The sequence below is a fragment of the Seriola lalandi genome, unplaced genomic scaffold, assembly GCF_002814215.2.
Source record: "Seriola lalandi dorsalis isolate HSWRI2012SDOR001 ecotype SW California unplaced genomic scaffold, Sedor1 jcf7180002054474, whole genome shotgun sequence".
Lineage (NCBI taxonomy): Eukaryota > Metazoa > Chordata > Actinopteri > Carangiformes > Carangidae > Seriola > Seriola lalandi.
In genome coordinates this window covers 2,315,811-2,341,475 of record NW_019525027.1, presented here as the reverse complement: position 1 = coordinate 2,341,475, position 25,665 = coordinate 2,315,811, and the positions used below count along the sequence as shown (strand labels likewise).

General features: G+C 41.3%; 1 protein-coding gene across 2 annotated transcripts in view; it reads left to right on the top strand.

Annotated features, from left to right (window-relative positions):
• Positions 1 to 337: 337 nt before the first annotated feature.
• Positions 338 to 25,665, top strand: part of mdga1 (MAM domain containing glycosylphosphatidylinositol anchor 1) — a 163,897-nt gene continuing 138,569 nt past the window's right edge. For both annotated transcript variants that reach the window (XM_023412004.2, XM_023412003.2), the window contains exons 1-2: positions 338 to 1,286; positions 2,615 to 2,704. In XM_023412004.2, the coding sequence (XP_023267772.1) occupies positions 2,638 to 2,704 (67 nt within the window). In that variant the 5' untranslated portion in view covers positions 338 to 1,286; positions 2,615 to 2,637. The remainder of the gene's footprint in view (positions 1,287 to 2,614; positions 2,705 to 25,665) is intronic.

Here is a 25,665-nt window from a genome sequence, read left to right as displayed (position 1 = left end):
ACACACACACACACACACACACACACACACACACACACACACACACACACACACACACACACACACATCCCGATATTAGTGATGAGCTGAAACACGCCCCCACGTGGCCACAATGGGAAGTAAAAATCGCCGGCAAAGGAGTGGAGAAATACATAAGAGGGGAGAAGTACGGCTCCTAATATGTGTGTGTGAGAGAGAGATAAGATAGGAGAGAGAGAGAGACGGGGGGGTCAACAGTCAGTCTGTTTTTGCTGTCATAAATAATTGGTCCACGGAGCCCCTCCATTAGGCCTAAAACTTTGGGAGCCTCCTTTCACTTCTAATTGGCACAGGCGGATCGGTGGCACCGCAGCTGGCGAACTCCATCATAGAGTGGACAATAGAGAGGAACACGAAAACCAACGCCACTCCTCCTCTGACTCCTGGAAGAAACCTTGCCGAACCCGAAACAGTTGAAACCTGTTTTCAGAGAGACTGGGAGAGCGGGAGGTGAGAATGAGTGGAGTGAAGCACCGCTGCTCTTTTTGACAACCTGTTCAGTGCGGAGCTGTGAGGCTTGAGCGCATCTCTGTGTAATCCTCTGTCCTCCCTCCCCTCCCTCTCTCCATCCTTCCATACCTCTCTCTCTCCCTCTTCGCAGACAGGGGCGGTCGTTCTCAGTCTGCGCACATATTCCACTTGGCCGGCATCACTTGGAGTCCACAGACACAGCGCTGATTGAACGAGCGGAGAGAAGCTCATTTTCAGAGCGCATGATTGTGTTAGAGGGGCTTCACTACACTGTTACCAGAGAGAGAGAGAGAGAGATAGAGAGAGAGAGAGAGACAGTTAAGCCACTTCAACCACGCCTTTAAGAGTAAATAATCCACAACAGAGGAGACTGGGTGCACAGGATTTTGCCCAAATAGCCTTGCTTGAGTTTTTTCAAAGGGAAAGTGCTTTTATTTTCATCTTTGGGAAGAGGGACTCTGTGGAATCGAGCAGCGGTGAGATTGGCTGCCAGCTTTTCTGTGCGTAAAATAAAAGTTTAACACACCAAGGAGATTATTTGAGAGGTCGGGGGAGCTTTGCAAACTCCACATTACACTCTCCGGGAATTGTAAAGCTCATATCGGACGCCCACTGGAGGAGGATATATAACTTTTCAACACGTCTTTGTTTTGTGGAGAGGCTTGGGTGACTGGTCGGTCTAACGGAGAGCGGAGGAATCCTCTTCGCTTTGCCGGGAGGAGTGCGCGCAGCGCTGGGTAGCAGACAGACCCAAAGGACGGCACATCGGAGACAAGGTAGAGACGTGACAGGGATTATGTGCCTAGAGAGACCGCATTTTGTTTTATTTTTTTTTGTCAGCGTTATCTTATTTATCTATTTACTTTCCATCTCGCCCGGGTGCGTGATTTGCCCGTAAAAATGAAATGTTCATTTGAGGACGTCTAAAAATACAGGCAGTATTTAATTTAACTCTGTTCTACATCAGTGCCAAAGTTGATCTATCCTCGCTCTACTTGCAGTTAATTTGCGTCACCGGTCATACTGACAATTTGGGTTTACCTTTCTTTCATTTGCACAGGCCTGTCTCTCTTTTTTTTTTTTTTTTATGTAAGCAATAAAACAGATGTGCTGGGCTACTGCACGCCAATAGGCTATAAGTCAAAGGCAGCGCATCCTGACATTAATTCAGGTATTAACTCGCACGCATTGTAAAATTGAAACTTTGATCACGGTGCGCTCTATAATGCAGCCTGTCAATGCAGCTGACTCAGAGCCATCATACGAATAAAAGGGCTAGACGTCGGAGGAAATCCTCTTGTTCGGTCAGACGAGTCGCGTCAGAGGGTCCATTAGCCCCTGACTCCAGCTGCGTTTCATCCTCTCTCTTCAGGTTTTCCACAGGTTATCAATTGCGCAGAGAAATAACACCAGCACGTGATCACAGATGAATATTACAACAGCAATGCTACATTTTAAAGAACAAATATCAACACAAACAAAAAAAAAGTGGTATTTTAAAATGGAAGTCGACTTACCACCCTCTATACTGCAGGGACACTGTAATAATTGTATTGATCTGAAGGAAAGGCTGTGTGTTTGTGTGTGTGTGTGTGTGTGTGTGTGTGTGTGTTTGAGGTCCAAAGTGCACCCCACTTGTTGTAGCCGATGTCCTCCGTGAATACTGCAGTCTAATCCTCAGTCCTGGCTGCACCTGCCCCCCATCCACCCCACCCCCCTGTGTGTCAGTGAGGAGGAAGTTTAGTCACGTTAGACAGCAGACAATCCTGTCAATCTCCAATTCTCTAACGCACACAGCCCTGTGTGTAAGCTTCTTATAATCCACGATTTGTGATTGAATTACCCGCCCTTTAAGTTGAATGAAACGATGTAGGCTGTGCAGCGGGGGCTAAATTGCTCTGTAATATTATTTTCACGGCTTAAGGGGTTGGAGGAGACATTGCTGAACATGAAAACACAATTGAAAGTATCCCTTCTTCCTTTTGGATAACAATCACCCAGCTGTCGCCTCCTGTTTGTCCCATACATTTGCAGGCCGTTCCCCTGTGTGCCTCTGTTTTCACCTCTCTCATTCTCTTTCTCCGTCTCTCTCCCTCTCTCTCAGGTTATGACGGAACTGAGCTGAACATGGAGCTTTTCTGGATTTTCTTATTTTCTAGTGTCTATCCTCTTGCCTGGGGCCAAGGAGTTTACGGTAGGAACGTGATATTTACTAATGTATTCCTATTATTACGTCAATGCGTACTTTATTAGTGCAGGCTGACTGAGTTCCATTGCAGCAGCGATGTTAATTTGTTCAATTATTAGTCCATAACCTTAATTAAGGGCTTCTCTGTGCCGCGTATTGTCAGCCTTACAGTAGCTGCGACGCACTAATAGGAGGCAGTAGGCTATAATAACTGTCTTTTAAACTACTGCAAGAATAGCTTCAGGGAGATCGACAGCAAATTAACTTGTAAAGGAGATATTACTTCTTAGAAGTCACAGGAGGCGGCTGGGAAAACATCCAGCTATGAGGTGAGGGGGAAACCCACCTCCTGCAAATCCACTCTCATTCCATTTTTAGGCTGATCTGAATCTTTATGGTGAAATTCACAGATTAACTAACCACTGTGCCCAATGCTTGCTGCACTCTCTGTCTCTCTCTCTCTCTCACACACACACACACACACACACACACACTCACACACACACACACACAGACCGAAACACACAAACACAACAGGTTTCAGCTGGAGGATGAGACTGGCAGAGCTCTCTGAAACGTGGCCCGTCTTTGTCAGGTTAAACAGGACAGTCACACTGTGCTTTTGAGGATAAAGCAGAGATTTGTCCCCTCTTAAGGCTGTCTCACTGTACTACAAAGGCTCGGTTTCTTTAGCTACAGGCGCCTGGCCAGATATGCATCCTCCCGTCCCTTCAGGCAAGGCATACACACAAACTGAACTGTCAGCTTTGATACTTTGATTCTGATGTTTGAAGGCATGTGGCAGCCATTGAAAACAAGGTCTGTTTAGTCATAGTAGCGCAGAGTGCTGTTGTCATAAGCAATCCCATAGCCTGCTTTCACTCTGAGAAACGCTGACAATCTGTCTTTTGCTGAAGCACATAGGCACATAGTCCTTGCTAACTAATCAAGCTTGTACCACTCGAATACTTCACTCTGCCACTGACCTGTCAGTATTAGTGTAAATTATAACCGTCTCTCAGCTCGAAAATCAACTCTCACATCTTTGCTTATGTAATTTGACCAGCAGTTGACACAATTTAAATGACTATATTGATGCCTTTGTAAACGGAGCAGTGTCTGTGTGTGCAGTACTGGATCAGTTCAGAAGACGTTCTTTTTTTTTTTCTGCCATCTGTTTTTATAGGAAATATTAAACATGATCTTACAATGATAAAGGTCCTACTTGGGTCTTTGGCACATCATTTACACTTATCTGGGATCATTTGTTACCTGCAGGTGTAGGCCGTACTCGTGTTGATGAATCTAGGATTTACCATATGTCTGTTTTGAACACACTGACATGTTCCTTTCAAAATATTTCCAGCTTACATGTATTAGATATTTTCAAACATAACAGTTTTAAAAATACATTGTATCCAGAACTTTCAACTTACTTTCAATGCCAGTGGTCATTTTGTTGGCGTGTGTGTTCGTTTATTCAATCATGGAGTGACTTTTCTGATCTAGTTATGCTGTCCTGCAGAAGGCTCACATTTCCAGTTTGCCCTTGTGCATTCTTGTCCTCATTTTTTTTTTTTTATAATAACCATATGAAACAGTTTTGGGTTCTCTACAGGGTGATATACTGATTGTCGTGAAGAGTTTGTGCTTGTGTGCCTCATGGGCTCTGTCACAAATATGCACTGGGTCGAAGCAGATAGGTATGCAGTCAGTGCCAGTCCTGGAGGTTTAAGTGATATTTTGTTTTTCTTTCTTTCTATCTATATATATATATATATATATATATATATATATATAGATAGATAGATAGATAGATAGATAGATAGATAGATAGAATATATATATATATATATATATATATATGTGTGTGTGTGTGTGTATATACGTATTTTTTTTCTTTTTTTTTTCTTCAGTGTTATAGGTTATTTGTCTTGTGTTCAACAGCCGCGTTTCAATCTCAGCTGAGGGCAGAAAAGTCCCAAAGCTTTGTGGGAATGCCAGCATTCACAGGCCCCACATTCCCAGGTGGACTGTGTGGTGGTGGTGCTCAGCTGTGCGTACCTGTGTAGCAACTGTTTCATGTAGGTAAATCATCATCACTTAAAAAGAGCCATTCAGACAGAACAAATTGTTTCACAATTTGCACAATTGCAGTAAATAACACGAGTAAGGAAGATCGGGGAGAGAGCCAACGAGTTTGGCACGTTCGCTCGCTGTGTATGCAGATATGCATAAAATGGTTTCCCTCACTTTGGAATTGTTTAGCACTTGCTGTAGCAGACAGATGCGACTCAATGTCCATCGGGAGCCGAACGGTGAAAGCGTGCCTGATTGATGTCAGCACTTTGGACGGCTGTGAGGTTCATTTACTGTAGCCTTCTCTGGGGTGTGTTTGGATGAGTGCATTTTCTTTTTTTTTTGTCAGCTCATGTCTGTGTGTCAAGTGTATGTGAGTGTGTTTTTATGTGCAAAATGCATGCATGAATATGTAGTGTGTGTGTGTGTGTGTGTGTATATGTGTGTGTGCGTACATGCGTGATTGGGACGTGTTTCTGCGGCACAGACACTTTCCTTCCCACTGCAACAGTTTGCTGGCTCAGCAGGGACTTGTGGATCAGTCACTGTTTCTCCTGCAGCACTGTAGTATTGATTGTACTTCTGTGAATTCTGATAGGCTGTCAAAAAGCTTGTAAAACCTGTCCATCAAACGGCAATTGGACAGAGAGGTGCACTGACGACTGATGCTGTAATGCTGTACTTCAGTGAAAGAAGGGAAAGCTGCACACCATATGTTTTTTGCCACAGTAAGGTTTGTTAAGTAAGTTGATTAACATAATTTTATCCTAAGTCTCTCTTCTCCTCTCCTCTCCTCCTCTGTCCTCTCCTCTCCTCTCCTCTTGGGATAAGCTTTTTATATGCATCTGCGCACGCTGATCACAAACACCGTTGCATACATATGCAGTGATTTTCAAGTTTCATTTAATCTGGACACACTGTAATCCTAGGCATTACAAGCATGATGTGGCATTCACATGCGCCAACTCCACATACTTAAGGATTAGGGGAGGTTCTAAAAATTTAAAGACCGTTGGCAGGATGTGACTTCTCATCTGAAGGGCTCAACAGTTACGACACCAAAACAGACAAAGTGTAGCATAGACAGTGTATCTCCATCTTTGTGTCGCTGCGTCGCATCACACTCTGTGAAGCAACAGAGTTCACAGGGACACCAAATTATTGATTGCTTGACAAAGTCACACAAAACCATTAGCTGGTGCTGTAGATGGAATCCAAACTGCATTAGCCTTCAATATGATTCATCATTATCTGCTTGTTAACAGGAAATTTAATGAACTTAAATCAATGATTTTACTTTACAGAGTTCTTTTTTTTTTTTTTAGATTTGAGCAAGGGCCTTGCAGCAGCAGAAGAGCTGAGGCCTTGCCACTGGCCATAGAACAAAGCACTACAAGAGATGCAGAAAATGAAAAAAGTTTAATATGCCTAAATTGCGCACAAATTTAACATCACTTTGAAGATTTTGCCCAAGGAAGAATGAAAGGCTTGGAATACATTGCAAGTTTTTTTATTTGCAGTCTGTCTGTGTGTAGACGAACACCCAACATTTGAGCATCGTCTTAATGTGGAACTTTACTCGCTGCAGTGCATTAGCCCGCCATGGCGCATGTGGCGGTGACCTAGAAAGAGATCATTCCAGGTTTAACTGGCCTGGTCACTAGTCTCCCCTGTGACTTTAACCCTTCCCCTCCCCACATCAGCACTTCTTGTGTGTGTCTCTTTTACGTCTCTTGCTGCTGAGTTTATTTCGGATGCTGAATATTGCCCTTTTCTAATAAGCATCCATAATTTATTGTTGGCTCTAAGGGAATGGAGGAGGAGAGGGTAGAGGGGAGACGATGATAAGAAGAGAATAAAGCATTAAACTGGAGATGATGATAACCTTTTACCTCCCACAATCTGACACCTATATCCTCCTCCTACGCTTTACATCTTTGTGGGTGCGGACACACACACACACACACACACACACACACACACACACACACACACACACACACACACAGTCTTGGACATTACATTGACTTACATTAAATTGCTTTTTGTCCGCATAAGGAAGACAAGTCCCCACAATGTGACTGTGTAAACAGATGTAGGTTCCCACAACATGAGTAATTCCAGGAGCGCACACACACACACACACACACACACACACACACACACACACACACACACACACGTTTACTGTTGTTACTTTTAGGGAAATTACATAGACTTGTATTCTTTTCTTCGAGACTTACCCTAACCTTAACTGCTAACCCCAAAATAAGCTTTTTCCCAATTGAGGACATCGTTTTTGTCCCTAATTACCTGGTCTTTAGTTTGGAACTGTCCCCGAAAGTAACTTAAGTCAGACACACACACACACACACACACACACACACACACACACACACACACACACACACACACACACACCCCAAAAACACGCAAACACACATATCTCTTTCAGTAATGTCAGTGATTGTTGAGTGACCTTTCCCTCTGTTATGTTTAGCTAAAGTCCTTGGAATTCAATTAATGGTGCTCAAACAGTTTTTCCAACTGTCCAAATGGAAACGAGATAGATGGATAGAAAGATACAAAGATAGATGGATGGATAGATAGATAGAAATCCTCTCTAGCATTTCTCTGCAGCTGCTCAACACTGAAAGGAGACATGAGAAGCAGGTCAATATTTGGCCAGAAAATTTCAGTGGTTTGTTTGCACGCTCGATTATGGTGTAGAGTGCGAGACAATTAGGGGAGCTATTCTTTGCACAGACCAGATAGGAGATAATGGGCTGGCAGAGTTGGAGAGCTGATGAATGTTGGCAAGTGTCTTTTTTGTTTGTGATAGATATCAGATTCTCCGTCGCTCACCACAATTAACAATTTAAAGTTTAGATGTAAAATGCTTCACCTATTTGTAGAGACTGGTGGTATCTGCTTGTTTACTCTCCTCCTCTTTGTCTCCTTGTCCCTCCCTCTCTTTGTGTCTGTCTCTAATCATCTGTCAGTGTCTCTGATCCTATCCCTTCTGCTAAAAATTTTAGTGCACATGGTGCTTTAATTATCTCCTCTTGCTCTCATTTTTTTCTTATGGTAACTAGGTCCATTGTGCAGAAGTGTAGCCCTTGCTGCCTTAATGTTAAAGGAGTCGTACCTTGAGAACATTCACATACACAATACACTACGCAACCTCCTTGTTTTGATGCTTACTCAGCTCATTCTTTGCCACTGTTTTGCCCTCAATCCAACTCTCTTCTCCTCTCCTCCTCTCTTCTCCTCTCCCCTCCTCTCCTCTCCTCCTCTCTCCTCCTCTCCTCTCCTCCTCTCTTCTCCTTTCCTTTCCTCTCTTCTCCTCTCCTCTCCATTTTGCTGTTTTTTTTCTGTATGGCTGACTGGATATTAAAGCCTGACAACATTTCTATTAACCTACAGGTCAGCAGCAGAGCCATAGGCCTATGGCCAAAGTGATATGTTGACTATGGTTTACACTAGCCTCACTACCTGGGGGTAAAGGATAAGAGTACTAAGACAATGTCTTGAGAGGTGTGATTTATCACCCTGCCTCCCACCAGTTACACTCTTAGCCCGGGGTGGGCACAAGGCAGCAGGTAGAGGTGGGCAGTCTGGCACAGTAGGGCCTCACAGTAGGAGATATAGTAATACCTCCTTAGAAAGCATAGTTGGGATTACTTTTATTTGTGTGTGAATATATGTGTTTACACTGAGGTGTAAGCTGTCTTCCTGCCTCTTACATCTGTCTCATCAGTTCTTGTGTTGGGCGGTTGCTCCTCTCCTTTTTTTTTTTAAAGAACAGTTCATTTTTGCTTAAAGACTTAATTTTATAATAATTTATGAAGAATAACTATAATAATTTAGTCTTGCATAGCCAGACCTATGTCCACAGTACTGTGGCTACACTCATTATCATTCTGCTATTGAGGAAAAAATGCTCTGGCTTGTTTTGGTGGCACATTTGCATGTGGGCGATCTCTGTCATTAAGATGGCTAATTCCCTGCAAAGAAAATTGCCACAAAGAATAGTAAAAGACAAATGTTGACTAAATCTTCATCAAAACCTTCCATTTTCTGTGTGTAGGTTGCTAGCTCCAAGGTTGTTGTGTATTGTAGTGAACGTGTTTTTAAATGTTGACAGGCCGGTCGAGGAGGAGGAGAACCCCTTGTGAGACACGTGGCCAATCACAGGTTTATACCCACAGCTTACATCTGATGAGTTCCTTTTAATTTAAAGGAATAGTTTGACAAGCTTATTTGCTTTCTGGCAGAGAGTTATATGAGACCACTGTCATATCTGTACAATAAATATGAATCTGGAGGTGGCAGCTAGTTAGCTTAGTTTAGCATGGATACTGGAAACGAGGAAACAGCTAGCCTAATTAAAATGCTATATCTCATTTGATATTATTTCTTGACTAGTACCAATAACTTTCTGAAGTCCCTGCTGGTTGCCTGGCAACTGCTCCCAGCCAAGAAATTACCATTTATATACTTACCAAAGTGGAGATCAAATGTGTTAATTAGTAAGCTTTAGAGGCACTGGCAGATATTTTGTTTTTTCAAAACTTTGGTCAGAGCCATGCTAGCTGTTTCCCTCTGTTTTAAGTCTTTGAGCTAAGCTAAGCTAACTAGCTGCCGGCTCCAGCTACATATTTATTGGAAAGACATTTTTTTGAGTAATGCCAATTTTCTCCAACCCTTACCATAACCCTAACACTCACCAAGCATATTTTCTAAATTGTCAAACAATTTCTTTAGGAGTTAAATTTTATTTAAATAATTAACAAATTGCCGTCAGAAAGCACCGTTCATATTTGACATTTATCTTATCTTGACTGTTGCCTGTCAACCTTTACTAATGCACACTTTGAAACAACTTGACTCACTATCCTCTGTATTTATTGTGCATAAATAAAACTAGATTTACAGACTAATAAAATTTTATAGCTAGAAGTTTGATGAGGAGGAGTGAAATGAGAATCACTACAGGCTCCAGAAGCAATTGTGTCTACGCTGAAGTGCCGACAGAATTATTAAAATTTTTGGCCCACAGATCATCACGTCACCTTCCTTCTACCTTTTTATTTGTATTTCTTTGTTCCCGTCGTTGTCTTTCGATCTCTCTCAGGTGATGATTTTCTTGTTCATGCAGATCACATCCACGCACAATCACACACATGACAGCCCACACACGAATTTTCACATGTACATACCAACATGCACGTGCACAAACATCTCTCGCTGTATTTACCTTTCGCTGAACTCATAGATCATTACCTCACTCTCACCCACTCTCCTCTCTCTGAACTGGGATCTTAGTCAGTGTCACACACATACACAGTAATAGCACATGTGCCTACACACACACACACACACACACACACACACACACACACACACACACACACACACACACGCATGCGCACACACATACCTTTGGATGAGATTCGTCCAGAGCGTAACAGGACGACGTGGGTGCCCTGTGGGCAGGAAAAACTGTCAGGGGAAACTTCACTTTTCTCCTCTGTACTCCAGTCACTCTGTCAGACAATATCAAGCAGCTTTTACTGGCTCCGCTTCAGGAGGGGATATACACATATGTGTGTCTGTGCTGTGTGCAATTTTTGAAATTCATTCAGAGCACCTTAATATTTTAACATACTGTACTAGAGACTATAATGACAAAGCTGTTGGAGAGTAGGTGTGTTTTGTTAAGGGCAGCTTTGTTTTTAGTGTATGTGGGGCCTGATTTTGGTGTCTTGAGAGTGAACGAATAAGGGCTTATAGTGTGTGTGTGTGTGTGTGTGTATGTATGTGCGTGTGTGTTGATGTGTGTGCATTCGCGTGCATAGATGTGAGAGGGAGGGAACATTTGGCATCTAACTTATTCATGAAGGCGACAGGACGGTTGTGAACGGCGGTGAGAACATGGCTTACATCAGAGACCGTCTGCCTCCTCCTGCACTTCTTTCACACTTCCACTCTCCTTCTTCCTCGCTCGCTTCTCTTTCACCCTCATCTCCTTTGTCTTCCGCACTCATTTCTTCCTTTTGGATTCATTTCTTTTTTCTTTTACTTTTCATGTGAATTTGTCAGGGTATAATTTTAGCGTCTATTTCAAAGCCATTATGTCAATATTTTTTATGTGATTATAGCAACTCTCAAATTACTCTGGTGGAGTTTTTGTTTGTAGAAAATGAGACAGTTGCAGTGAAATAGGTTTAAATGTTTATATGTTGCTTTTAGTGTTGCATTGCTGTCTGCCACAGTGTCTTTTTTGTTACCACCACTGGGGGGTGTTGAAGTTCGAAATGTTTAAATGTAACAATATGAATTTGAGTTGCACCATGATTGGCTTCCAAACTAGTTGTGATGTCGCAAAATCATGCTTGTACATGTCTTAACTCAGATTGAAGGTGGGTACGGATGAATGTGATAACGGCCTTCTAGTGTCACTTAACACAATGGAGATCAAACATCCAAGTAAAGTAACAAGAAACAAAACACAATGAGTGAAGGGAGTCTAGCAAATCATCGTAAAATCATGTCAAGCTTGTTTACTTTTTTACTTTTTACTTTAAAGTGTACTGTTTTAAAATATGACTAAACTAAACTACAAAGTTAAATAGTCAGTTTTAAAGTCTTCCTATGAGATATGAAAATACAAATCAAATCCAGTTAACAACCATGACTTATCTTAACATGTATTTAAGAAACACAGCAAGTCTTTAGCATTTATGTTTTCTTCAAACCACAAGAGAGAATAGAATAATAGTTGATACAGTGCATGTGTAGGAAACCTTATTTCCATTAGTGTTAGTCAGACGTTTAAATGAGTGTTGCTGTGATTTATATTTTTACAGTGTTTCGTATTCAGATATTTTGACAACCCTTGTCTCTTGGCATGGGCACGCTCTGCCAGTATTTAGGTGTAAATCTCCTCAGGGAGCTTTAAAATATTTTGCAGTATTGTTGACTCACACCAAGCAAATGGTGGGGTTTCACACAGTGTGCAAAGTGCCATGCATACAGGAAGCTGTTCCCGCTGCCTGTCGCTGCCTGCAGCACAGACATATATTGATCTGTCACTTCATAGGAAACCTGCACATAGCTACTGCCTGCCTGGGAAAACCTTATACACAGATGATCTGACTTAAAGAGTTGCAGACACAAACACACACACACACACACACTCTCACATACACTCACACACACACACACAAACTTAAAGCTGCACTTTTTGAGGCTGCTCCTCCCACATATGTTCTGCCTTTCCCTGTGGTGTGCGCTGAAAACCCTCAAACAACAACAAAACAACCACAACTGCTGGAGTTGGCCGTGTCCAACTCAACTTTCTGACAGCAGGAAGGAATCAACACTGGAAATCTATCTTCTGCTCCTACACACGTCTGGCCTCAATAATTCAGCGATGCGTGCTGCTCGGAGATCTCGCCCTCTCCCTCTCTCAGTAGCTCTCGCTCGCTCTCTGAGACTTGCTCTTCCTCCGTGGCAAACCCCCCCCACCCCCCCGCTCATGACGGTTTTAGTAAAATTTTCTGGCACTTTTAATGTTTGAGATTTTAGCCTGCTGCTCTCACACTTTCTCATCTTTCTCCATGCATCCCGGCAGGCTCAGAGGAGATGGGGTATAATCTGTCGGATATGTTGAAACGTCCCCATGTTGTCAGTGTAGCAATTTACCTGCCACCGGCTCCACGTCCTGATCCCTCTCCTCCTCCTCCCCCTCCCTCATTCTGTCTTTACCCGTCTACTAAACTTTTACCTGTCAAAAAAGATGTTCCTGTCATCTTTCTCTCGCCCCTTCTTGTCTCATCTCTCTGATCCTCTTTTCCTTCCCAGCCATCCACATAGCCACACTTAACGTCAAATAAAATGTACACATTCTCTATTTCACATCCTCTTTCCACCCTAATTCTCTCCCTTCATCCGAACCTTTTCAACAGATACGTCCCATCACTTTCCCTCCTCGTTTACCCATTCCCTTCTTTCCCCACTATCCTTTCTTTTCTTTCTATCCAGCATCTCTCTCCTCCAAAGCCCTGTCATCCTCCTGCTATCATATGCCGATTTGGTGGCAAGCATCCACCCACCTCTCCACACACAGCATATATAGGACATAGCGCACACTGTCATTGAAAACCGCAGACAGGCTTCGGGAAGCAGGGGTGGAGGGGCTGACACTGGGGAGCAAGTAGACAGCCTGGGCAAGCAGCAACCTCAGCAAAAGAGCGCAGAGGGAAAGGTGCATCATGAGGAGTGGTGGTTTTATTTGGGTGGAAGTAGGTAAAACAAACAGGAGACTGAACTGAAACGATTCCTTTCATTGTGAATTAAATGAAATGCCTGTCATATTAATTGAAGAGAAGTGTTGTAACCCTGGCGTAGATTTGTTACCCACAGAAAAATAAAACAAAATTTTCTGAGCTTGCTGCCTAGTTCCTACAAAGCCTCCATAACACTGTAGTTCAGTGCTTCCCTTCTTTCTTTTTTTTTTTGACTGATGTACTCCTACTGCCCTATCAAATAAGTTCAAATACCCCTTCATCCACACCACCTGTCATGTTCCGAATGTCTTCAGATGGCAGAAGCTGGATGTTTGAATTTTTTATTCATTACTTTTATGTATTTTCACTCCTCTGCACACTCTCCCTAACCAGTTCCCATTCACCCTCAATCTCAGCCCGTGGTGTTCAGGTGTTACAGCTGACTCAAACTGGTGTGAGTATTGCCCTGTGCAGTCGGCCTGTTGCAGCTGGCAGTTGATATTCATGTTTGTTTGCTTATCTTCCACCTAAACACATACTCGGTTGCCTCAATAACTGCTCCATGGATTGCCATAAAATATTGTCTGGACTGTTGTCCCCTGACTTCTGCAGTGCCACCATGAGTTTGACATGCTGCTGGCGTGGCTGTAGACTCTTAGTCTTGTTCAGTACCATATCATCATTTCATCATGTTTTTTTATTTATTTATTTTTTTGTCAATTTAGCAGAACCACTCAAACAATCTTTCCCCGTACTCTCGGATGACTGCAAGTACACCCTTGTGTATAAGTACCCTGTGTTTAGGAATCACTGCTGTAGTGGATGCAAGTCACTACAGACATGAAGATATCAGGATAACCAAAATATTGTTTTAGTCCTGTACAAATGAGATCTGCCATTTCCAGATGCATGTATGAGTATTATTTCAAACTCAATCTTGATAATGCTTTTGGCTGAGTAAGGACATCAGTCCACGTAAAAAAGTATTTTCCCAGACATCCTTCATTTGACGAGGAGGTGCCGTTAAGGAAGATAAAGTGTCAGGTACATTTCAGACTTTCCTCCAAAGAAACCAGAGAATCATACAGAGACATTCTTATACGTCAGCTGATCTCATGGCTGTAATGCCAAACAGTGGCAGCAGTATTTTACGTCAGTTCCATCATTTTATGTATTAAAACTTGACATAATAACCGCATTTCTCTGAAATTTATCACCTCATTTGTGTAACAACACGTTTCCATTCCAGGCATTAACACATCCAGGTGAAGCAGATGAAATCTAATTGAATTTTGACAGTAGGTAAAATGATGATGAAGGTGATCTGGCTTATAGGAAAGAAGAGAAAAAGGAAACATGGCAGCGCAAAAAGCACATTAAAAAACAGAGAGAGTCACAGCAAGAGGGACACTGAAAAGGGCAGGGCCAGATACAGAGCAGCGAAAGGAAGAAAGGCTTCCCTAGAGACAGAGAGCTCGACCGACAATCTCAGAAAATGAGAAAGAAAACAGAGGGTACAAGTCAGTGCGCGAGAGCGAGAGAAAGTGGAGATGGGGGTGCGACCTAAACTTTATTTTTATTTTTACCCCAAATCATGTTTGAAAAGTTTACTTTAGGTTATTTTACAGTGGATCACACTTTACAATTACAAGATAAATTCGATCAACACTACAAAGACACAAAATAGAAATTTTAGCAATGGAACAAATCTCCTTATCTGTAACTCTGGTCTTGTCCAGTTTATTTGCTGTGATTAACCACCAAAACAGGAAATAATTCATGAAAAAAAAACATTTGAAAATTATAGTTCAGCCTTTCTATCAACTAGAGCTACAACTGAAGATTACTTTCATTATGGATAAATGCCATCCCAATTTCCCTTGCTGCAACCAGTGAATCTTTGGTGATTCATGATTAAAAAAAAAAAAAAATGACTGAAACGATTAATTGTTGTTGGTTAATTTTCTGCCAATTGACTAATTGATTAATGGAGCAATCACGTCAGCTCTAATATCTGCCATCAGGACCAATCAAGAATTTGGCAGTTTGTTGTTCAGTTATGTTACTCTGTGCGAGCAGCTGCTCTGCAGGCCAGGGTAACACTAATAAAACCATATGGATCAATGGATAAACACAACAGTGACACTTCATCGTAGGTTTTGACTTGCAGTAGTTTTTCCTTGAAGCACAGCACACTGGCCTCATGCTATGTGAAGACAGAGACCTCTGAGACTGAGTTCATGGTTGTGAAGTATTCACTGTTTGCAGCAGGAAAATGTTTCAGTGACAGGTGCTGGCTCACTGCTGCTTCAGCTTTTATCAGACTCTAACTACCCTCATCTCCTCCTTTTCCCCTTTCTGCATGGGGAGCCTTTCTCAATATATCCTCTGATAAGACCATATCTCTCCTCTCTCTTCCATTATCCTACTCTTTCTCACCTTTTATGACACAAAAGACTACAAGTGAATGCGGCACCACACATGAGGCTAACTTGTCCCCGTTAAGTCATTCCTCCTTTTTTTTTTCTTTTTTCGCCCTCTGCCTTTGTTTTTTCCACATCGTGATTACTCACAACAGGCTGTATTTTTTCTTTTACTTTCATTCTATCTTTCTATTCAAAGTCTTCATCCATTTAGAGTTCATTCTTCATGCCTCCTTGTTTTTAATCTTTCTTCCTCGCCCTCTCTATTCTCGCCTGCAGCACCCTGCAATGCAAACACAACCTGTTCAGAGGGGAAGTGAATTATTGAAGCCACTGCTGCCGTTCCCTCTGTGCAGAAGTGGGCCGCAGAGGAAGGAAGGAGGGAACGGAGGGAGGAATGAGGGTGGATGAAAAAAAAATGGAGAGGATAGATTTGTAAGGACAAAGGCAAGGAGGGGTTCAGGGTGCAAATTTGCGAATTATAATTTTGTTTACACCGTCCCCGTATTATGTGCAACAGTGTTTCGGGGGGGGGGGGGAAACTATTTTAGACATTACACATTAGCAAATTATACTTTGGGAAATGTAAAGCTGCTCATCATATGGGCCAAAATATATATTTCTGGAGACTTCACTCGAAAAAGCGAGGTCGTGAAACAGATGCCATCACACATTCAACAGTTTTTTTTCCCCATTCCTCTTTGACACTGTTGCTGTCTGTGTCTTTTTCTTCCTGTGCCCTTTCTCTCCGTAGCTGTCTGTTCTGCGTAACTCTCTTTATCTTGCTCTCTTTCCTGTCTTAAATTCATGCTAATGCAGTACATTTTTCCTCAGTGTATCAGACAGGAATGCTCTTGTTGAAGGCATCTAAAAAAAGAAATATCTTTAACAGAAATAGAAAAAATAAAAATGCTATGTGCAACTCTGTTGTATAACTAATGCACTAACTGTAGCCTACTTAAAATAATTTTAAATCTCCTTGTTAGAGATGATAAGCATTTTTTTAGGACAATTTAAATTGTAAAATATAATAAAAAGTCAGCAATGTTCTAAATAGTATAATGCCGTCTGCAGGTATTCACTTCATGGTTCCATCTAGCATCAACAACCTCCACCAACCAGGGAAGGCAGCCTGGATGTAGCCTGAGATGCCAAACAGGGGAGAAAAAAAAAAAAAAAGGATGTGAAGCACTTGCTGCACCCACCGTCATCATCATTCCTGCTTGTTAAGCTTATTGCTTTGAGCGAATTGTAAATTGAAGTCGAGGATGTATCAGCATTTTATCGAATGAGACAATGATAATATGAGGCTACTTAGGCCTAAGGCTTATTCACACAGGATGTGGAATGGATATCTGTGACAAGACTCCCTCTTTGTTGTAGCGCATGTATCATCGGGGAGGTACTAACATCAACAATGGTCGGAGTGAACGACAAGTGTGGAGGTGTGCATGCAGCTCATTTACAGTGTGTATGGCATCAGTTACTCTGTTGTCTCGTTGTGTAGCCTCTCGTTGTGCAACAATAAATCCTATGCTTGTCCAAGCATAGCATAGCATAGTCCAAAATACACTGCACAAGCACAGGATTTATCCATCAATGTTCCAATGAAACCACAAAATGAACATAACTGTTGATGTGTACAACATAAAGCGAATCATATTGTAGTAGGATAAACATGCATAAAAATGATTGTTATAACATTGAAATAGATGAGGCTATTGCTTCAGGTGACGAATGTGCTTCACATCAACAGCCTGATTTCACAACATACCGTCCTTCTGTGTGGAGTCGAGACAGAGCAGCTATGATGCTGCACTGAATCAAACTTTTGGGCTTAACATCCCAGCTCTGACTTGCAAAGACATCCTGCTGCACGTCCCATTCTGCTGTATTCTGTTCTACAGGAGGTACGGGTATAATATTTATTATTGACACCGTCCTCTGGAACAAGCAGTGAGGTGCATTCAAATGAGAGTTGCCATGCTTCTCTCTACTACAACACATGTCCTGTAGGGTATAAACTTAGCCTGGATAGAGAATACAGTCTTTCTGTCATTGCCACAATATGATAGAGATGTGCTGTTTACTGTAGTTCCGTGTACAACATAACATGGTGTAGTTACTTTAAAAGAGGACTCCAAAATAGAGAGCTATTTTAATAACAAAATTTTAACAATTAGAGCTTGCACATGTATTATGGTGTAAGCATTTAGTGTAGTTTTGTCCTACCTGATGCACTTTTACCTGACAGCTTTGTATTTTTGACAAGGCGTGCTGAATATACTTTTATTCTGACTTCACAAATACTCAAAATTCTGAAATGGTACTGCATTTGAACTTCCATGAGTGTCCAAAGCTTCCTGCCACAGAACATTCACAGGCACTAACAACTACTCATGAATATTATACAAAACACTATGTGCAGCTCTATTGTGTAGGAAAACATAAATAAATCATTGTTTGGGGCAAAAAAAGAAAAGGAAAAACTTGACCAGAACAGACAATGGAACATGGTTTATACCGGAAATATTAGGTGTTTAGAGAACCACATAAAATAATTAGAGTAATAATAATAATATGAAATACATTTTTGATACGGGAATGTCAAAAATTTATTTAAGGCATTATGCTAACGGGTTTAAATAAAAAACAATTTTTGCATGCTTTATGGGTTAAGGGGTTATTGAAATTGAAATTTCATACACTTTCATCTTTCCTTAAGATGCCTACTTCCCTAATTGCTGCTTTTTGTTTGGCAGCAAAGGCTTTGAATCCATGCCCAAGAAAATATGTTTTTTATTGGTGCCAAATTGAATTGAAAATTGTTGATGCAATATAAATGCGCCTCACCACGGTATCGGCTCCCTGCCAGAGTGTTGATGAATGTAATTTGGCACGATTTTAGAGCAGATACTACCCCTTTAGATGTTTGCGAGCATACTGGGTTAACTTTTAGCTTCAGCTGTTGTCCTTGAGCTTGACAAGTGATTTTTAAATGAAGTCTTTTATTACAGCTAATAAAGGTAGAGGGGGTAGAATGTGTGTATTCAATTGATCTATTTTACTGGTCATTCTTTTGTATGTTAGTTAGTAAATTACCGCAAAAGAGAATTTTGTAAGTAAATTCTATTTTCACTTATCTTTATATTTATTAAATGTAACTCTTCTAGCTCCAGCATGGTCTGTCCATGACCAAGACACTGAAACCCCATTATTTGCTGAAGCAGAACTTTATCTCTAATTTCAAGCCAGGCACTCTTGTAGAGTGATCAGTATTGCACAACATAATCAGATTGTTATTACCATGCCATTCATAGAGGAGTCGGGGACTTTCGTCTGTTTGTTGCTGCATTCAAAGTGTTTCCATCTTTCTGCCACTCGTTATCACACCCTGTGCGTGTGTGTGGGTGGACATCGGTAAGGGAAGTCAATTGAGAACGAGTGACAAAGCGGGGACATTTGTTGTGTATATGCATGTGAGCACATTCAAGTGTTTTTTTTTTTTTACACCTCTCTCCCTCTCTCTTTCACCTTCCTTCCACTGTTTTTATCTCGCTGTTTCTGCCTGTAATCACCTCCTCTGAGCTATAATCAATGTGCCTTGCATCGTTGGCTAATATCTGATCCTGTATTAATGAACCCTGTCCATATAAAAACTTTAGCCTGAATAGGCGTACTCACAGCTGCATACTGTGCACAAACAAAAACATGCACAGGAATAAATATATGTTTCCCTTCTTCTCTCAGTGTGGGTGAATAATTTCTCCCGACCTGCCAGCTGTCATTCTGAATGTCGAGTGATCAATATGATTGTTTCTTTGATCTTACTTGTAAATAGGAAAACAATTCGTCCGGCACCAGAGTAGCTGGAAACTGAGGATGTGAACACAGCTGAAGTCATCATGAAGTTTTTTGTAAACTTCACAGCAGTAAGGGCGAGAACAGTAAGCTGTATGGCTAAGAAGGAAGAAAGAAAAGCTGTTGAACTAAACTTTCAACTTCTTTAAGGATGAAAGTACTACCTTAGCACCACTTAAATGACAGAAAACAACGTGACAATTGGACTCATGGGACTAGGATCATAGATGGAGGCTTTAACGTCAGAATTTAATTACAGAGGTCACACTTTGAATTTCTTATAGCAGTAAAAGCTTCACATAAAGAGCAGAACAATGGGCAGTGATAAGACCACTGCAGCAGAGGACAGGAGACAAAAAAAAAGTCCTTATACCACCTATGAGACTCAAACTCAAGCTGTTTGTCACAGTAAATTGTCTTTGAGGTTGGATTTTCCCTTTCACTGTCCTCTCATGCTGCTCAATCCAGAACTGGGACAGATGTACCAACCACTGGGGATGTGTAAAGATGTCTTTACACAGGGGAACTGATCACAGAGCAGCCATTATCAGAGGCTGCAGGTGGTGACAAGGTCACTTAGAGATGTGCTGTCGTCTTGGATGGCTTCCTTAAATACAACTAAGCACACTTCAAGGAAGGTTTTAAAGGTTGTGCTTTTTCTAGGACACGTTTTGAAGAAATAGTTTTTTCCCCCTGATGACTGAAAGCTTACGTTCAGCAAATTCTGTTAATTATAATTCTGTTTTTTAATTGTCATCATGATCTCTTTCCTTCTTTCATTTTCCTAAATATTACATTTCACATAATTTAAGGATCTGACCTTGCATATGTCTTTGTATTGGATTCCACAGTAAATTATCTGGACCTTACTTCCATTTATATTACTCATGAAACTCTGTGTCTTCAAAATAAAAGCATTTGTCAGACAAAACTAAAGATTTTAAAACCTTATTTACACGTTCCACTTAGAAAAAGTCAAAAAATAGTCAAAAAGTCAAAAAATACACTAATTACATTTCTTTATCTAGGTTTGAATAAAGGAGCTATTTGCAAGTTTTGCCATTGCTACATAGGCATAACGTTAGCAACGTTAGAGTTGTTTACTTACCAGTGTAGAAGAAAATGTTGAGTTCAACATCAAACTACAACTACTGCAGAAGAAAGCAGCGCTAATGTTTACTCTTGTTATCCTTTATTTTCTGTCAATACTTTTCTTCTCCTGAAGTTAGCATGCTAACCAGCTAGCCCCGGTCTGGTCACTTTCCGATACCAAGTCACTGTAGCGTCCAGTCTGCCGTGAAGAAGTGTCACAGCTCAGAGGACCTATTTTAACCTTTTGTTTTGTAAATGCAACAATGGCTGAAGTATAATACAGTTGACCTTGAATGGCTGAAAAAAAAGATGCCTTTTCTATTCTATTCTATTCTATTCTATTCTATTCTATTCTATTCTATTCTGTTCTCTTTCTTACTGTCACACATAATACATACATCAGGACACACTAATTATCTGCTCTTTTCCTTATTGACATATGTGGCATTTGGCAGTAATGTTATTAGAAGGGTGAGGTATGGATGGCGTTGTAATCCTGCTGCTTTCTCAGTGATCTTGATGAGGGGCTTCAAAGGGCAACGATTCTCTTTCACTCTGAAGGACAGTAATGTATGACAAGTACCACTTTCTAACCTTTACTTTGATCGCTATAGGTCTGGACATCCTCACAGGTGTGGTTGTACTTCAGAAAATGACATAACTGTGGATGGGATGGGGTCACATATAGGATTTATTAAAGGTAGGGTAAAGCAGAGGATGAGGCATGTATAGTATCTGTGAGGTAATTTAAGGTATAGAGCTTCAGCAATGAAGGAAGGTCAATAAAATGCTCTGATAAACACATGCTTATGTGTATTAGTTTTTAAATATCAGACATAGATCTATGGATGCAAACAAACACACACAAGATTACCAATCCAGCACAGGACCCCTTCCATAAACTGTATATTAAATTACCTGTGATGCTTAAGCCGGAGCATTTCATAAAAGAAAATATAGAGCAAGGTCCATCAGGCATATTGACTAAGAGGATCACCCACTTCCAACACACACACTCTTACTGTACACGCAGGAACGCACACGTATTATTGAATGAGAGCAGGCGGTGCTCTGTGGTCTGCTGTGGTTGTAATAGCCTCATTATTCATCAGTGTGCTCTGCTTATAGACTCAGCAAAGCCAAAAGGAGTAAAACCAGAACCTATTATAGACACACGCACAAGCATGAAAAAAAACACGTATAGTACAAATACTCATATGCACATGTTTCCATCATTTCAGAGGACATTACACTGACTTACATTCAGTACCCAGAGGCTTACCATAACCACTACTAACCTAACCTTCGCCCTAACCTAAATCTTAACCAAGACTTCTAAAATGTGATGCTTTGCATTATGGGTAATTGCTTGAACTCGAGTCCCTGCAAAGTGGAGAAAAAAAGACATGTCCCCCACAGAGAATTGCATAAAATGTGGACTTTTGGTGAGAAGTTTTTGTTTTTGCCTGCGATCAGGGAAATAATACAACCAAGGCTTTCAGGGTAAAAGTAAGCCCAAGCTTTAATTAATCCATTTGTCAGCTGAGTGATCTCTCTGTGTGAAAGTCATAAGCCTCTTGTCTCTCTGACTTTGATATTCACAAGTCTTTTTAATTGCCATGGCAACACAGGGCACTGTTACAGTGAGTTTTGGTGGTATACGGCAAGAAGAGAAGACTGAAACAGATGTGACAGAAATGTAGAGTGGATGACGAGAGATTTTGTTGACTCATACAAATTGAGATAAGCCCTTTTTTCGTGATTCATCTGGTAATTTACTCTTTAAGTGTAACAACAACATTGATTTCCAGTTCCTGCAATTGCTTAGTTGGTGTTCCCCAGTAGTTATGGAACACATGACCAGCCATTCACACCCACTTTACTAAGACTTTTTGCGGTAATTTAACAGTGTCACACAACTTCAACCTTTGTGGCTGAGAGAGCACAGACAGATTATTGGCACCTTTTCCTGAAATGTAAACAGGATATTTAAGCGTTTGAACAAAGCTCTCTTTTTCTTGTGATGACAGTCTTGTTAGTGTCAGTACTCAGACTACCTCCTGAATTCAATCAATTTTGTGGAGGTCACTGTCTTTTTCTCTACTGCTATTCATGTTAGGATCAAAAGAAATGGACTTGGACTTTTCCATGAAAAAAGGGCTCCCGTTGTCACAGTTACTGAACTTCTGAGTTGCTCTCGAAGAAACCTGATGGTTTTGTCATTGTTGTCTTGACCTTATTCAGTGTATAGATGGTTGGAGCAGAGCAGCTTAGCTAATTAACACTGCAAATGGGACTTAATCAGATGCCAAGTGCTCTAATAAAAATGAAAGTCATTGGGAGAAAGGCAGGCTCCGCAGGGGGATAGGGGGGGATATTTGAAGACGTGTGTGTGTGTGTGTGCGTGTGCGCATTTGTGTGAAAAAGACTGAATCCAAAATACAATTTTCTCAGCAACAGTCAGGTGAAGAATGTCTGTCTGGCCACAAATGAAATGAAGAAGACGTGTATCTGTAGAGGGCTACACAGTGTCGTCAAAGCCAGATGATCTCTGATCGTCAGAACATTGATTCTGTTGGCGCTCATCTGCGCAAACGAGCAGCAGGAAATTTCCAGTGAAAGTGGAAATTTCAGATCATTCTCCTTGTCTGAACAAAAACTTTAAATGCATCAGAGGGTTTTAAAAGATGTCACGGGTTGCAATGCAGTGCCAGCTGGCTCATATAATGATGTGTTACAAAAGACTCAACTGAGGGATTGCTAAAATGTGAGTGGAGAGTTGAACTGGATGAACTTGACGGTACCTGAATCACTCCTTGGTGACAGGACAATGAAAAGAAAGGAAGCAGTAATGGATGCATTCATTCCTATTATAGGTGTGTGACGCATGGTGCATTTTCCTTATTTGTGCATCGTTGTATTGACATTCATTTACAGAATATTGGTGCAAAGAATCTAAACAAGTATCGGAAAAGGAAATGGTCAGACAAAATTTAACACAGTGCAGCATACAACTAAATGCAGATAAAGGGGATTTTAGCTGTTGAGGCATAAGGCGTCATCACTTTGGATTTGAATTCTACCTTGACCAGTTGAAATGGCTACAAAAGGCACACTGCTAATGGACAAGGTTGTTGTTGCTCCAAGCAGTGCTCAGAAGTGCCTTTTATCCCAAAAGTAATGACCATTCATTCAGTGACAATGACCTCAGTGATGGCTGTGTTTTCCAGATGAGTTGAGAGAGAAACTGAGCTAGAGAAAGAGCTGATAATGGGAAGAAAAGAGAGACAGAGAGGGAGAGAGAGAGAGAGAGAGAGAGAGAGGGGGAGAGACAGAGGGACCTGGAGAAACTGAAGCAGAGAGAGGAAGTGAGAGGCTGTGGAGGTGTAATAACTCTACAGGATATGGCTCAGTGCCTGTAAGGATTCATGAAAAACTGAAAAATATATGCTTGAGTAAGTAGATAGCGTGTGCATGTGATTATCTCTCTCCCTTTCTCTTTGCGTGTGAATATTTGATCATTTCATGGCATGTTAAGCATGTGTTGTGAGTAAGTGTGTTTAAAAAATAAAGCGGTGATAAAGGTGACTGCACTTTGAGTGCTTCTCCTTGTGTTTAAACAGAAATCCCATTCAACCAAAAACTCAGAGTATCAGTGCAGGATGAATCTTAAATGTGTCTTCTACATATAAGCAAGCTGGATCCAGTTTTTTCAAAGGCTTAACATTTTGTCGTCATCAACAAAATGATAACTTTGGATTTATCCCTCAAGTTTTATATTACATCAGCTATCATTCTTTAAAATGTATTTCTGCAATTTGAATTTGTAGTGGATATTTAATGTAAGAACAGCAGTCAAACAAAATTACATTTCCTTCCCAGGGTGATTTACAACAAGTTGAAGCCAGACGAGTATCTGCCACTATTTCAAAATCTGCTACATCTAACCTACAGTAAAAAGCCCCCCTCCCTCTCTCTTACTCCCTCCTCCTTCCTCTTTCTCCTCCTTGTCCTTTCTTTCCTTAATTACCTCTCGTTTCTACCTCCTACCCCTCCTCCTTCCCATCCTCTCTTACTCTGCCTCCTCCGTTCTTTCCTCATTCTTGCCTTTTTGTACCTGTTGTATTCACTCCCAGTCACCAGTAATGCATATTTATTATCTTCAGTGGTCTTGCCTCATCCAGCATGTGCGGCATGTGAGAGTAAATCTTCTCCCTCTCTTGGCTTACGTACAGCCTTGTCTACTGTCGCGGGCAACACAAACACCTATTATTTACTGTGTGATTTATTTATGAATTAAGTCTTTTAACTTTTTGCTTACATCCATTTCCCAGGGAGGGGAGGATGGCAGGGCTGATTAATTGCGAAGAGAGTTGCCGTGCCCAGCCGACACACTGTCGTTTACACACACACACACACACACACACACACACATACATACACACATATAGCTTTCAAAACATCTGAATAGACACTTGCACACATATGTATGCACGCACAGGGCTATATTACCTAAGGAACACTTGCAGACGTATACAATGTTAACACGAAGTACATTCACGGGAAGGACAATGCCATGATTGCTTCAACCTTTTTTCCATGAGAGGAGATTTTTCTCACAGGGGACTTGACTAGAGCTGCTTACCTTACTCCTCTACTGAGACCATACTGTCTGTGTACCTGTGTATATTTGTGCTGACGATATGGATAGACCAAGGTTGTGTTGTTATCGGAGTATTTGTACCTAAATATATCAGTACTGTATCTATGAATCAGCATTGCAAATGTTGTTGAATATCGGTGTATGCACAAAGTGTGACATATGCTATTGTGGCAACAGGCATGAGGTTAGCTCTGATAAAGGAACATCAATCTCTGTGACACGTTCAACATTTGTGTCATTTAATCTTGCCATTACTATAGCTAGTTTAAAACCCACTGAGAGCCCAGGAAACATCACTTTTCTGTGACATCAGCTACATCATCTCAGTGTATGCTTGCCCTTGAGGGCCAGACCTTGTTGATGCAGGCCAGGTGGAGCCAGGGGAACGACACCCATCTTCATGCATCATGGGCTGCGTGTGATGAGTGAGCAAGTTCTGTTTGAAAGAATGGGCAGCAAGTTTTGCCATGCCATCTCCAGTTCACAATACATCTTGTGCACTTACTGACCGCTCTGCAACAGTGGAGCTACACTGCAGGACATGTAGGCAGAGAC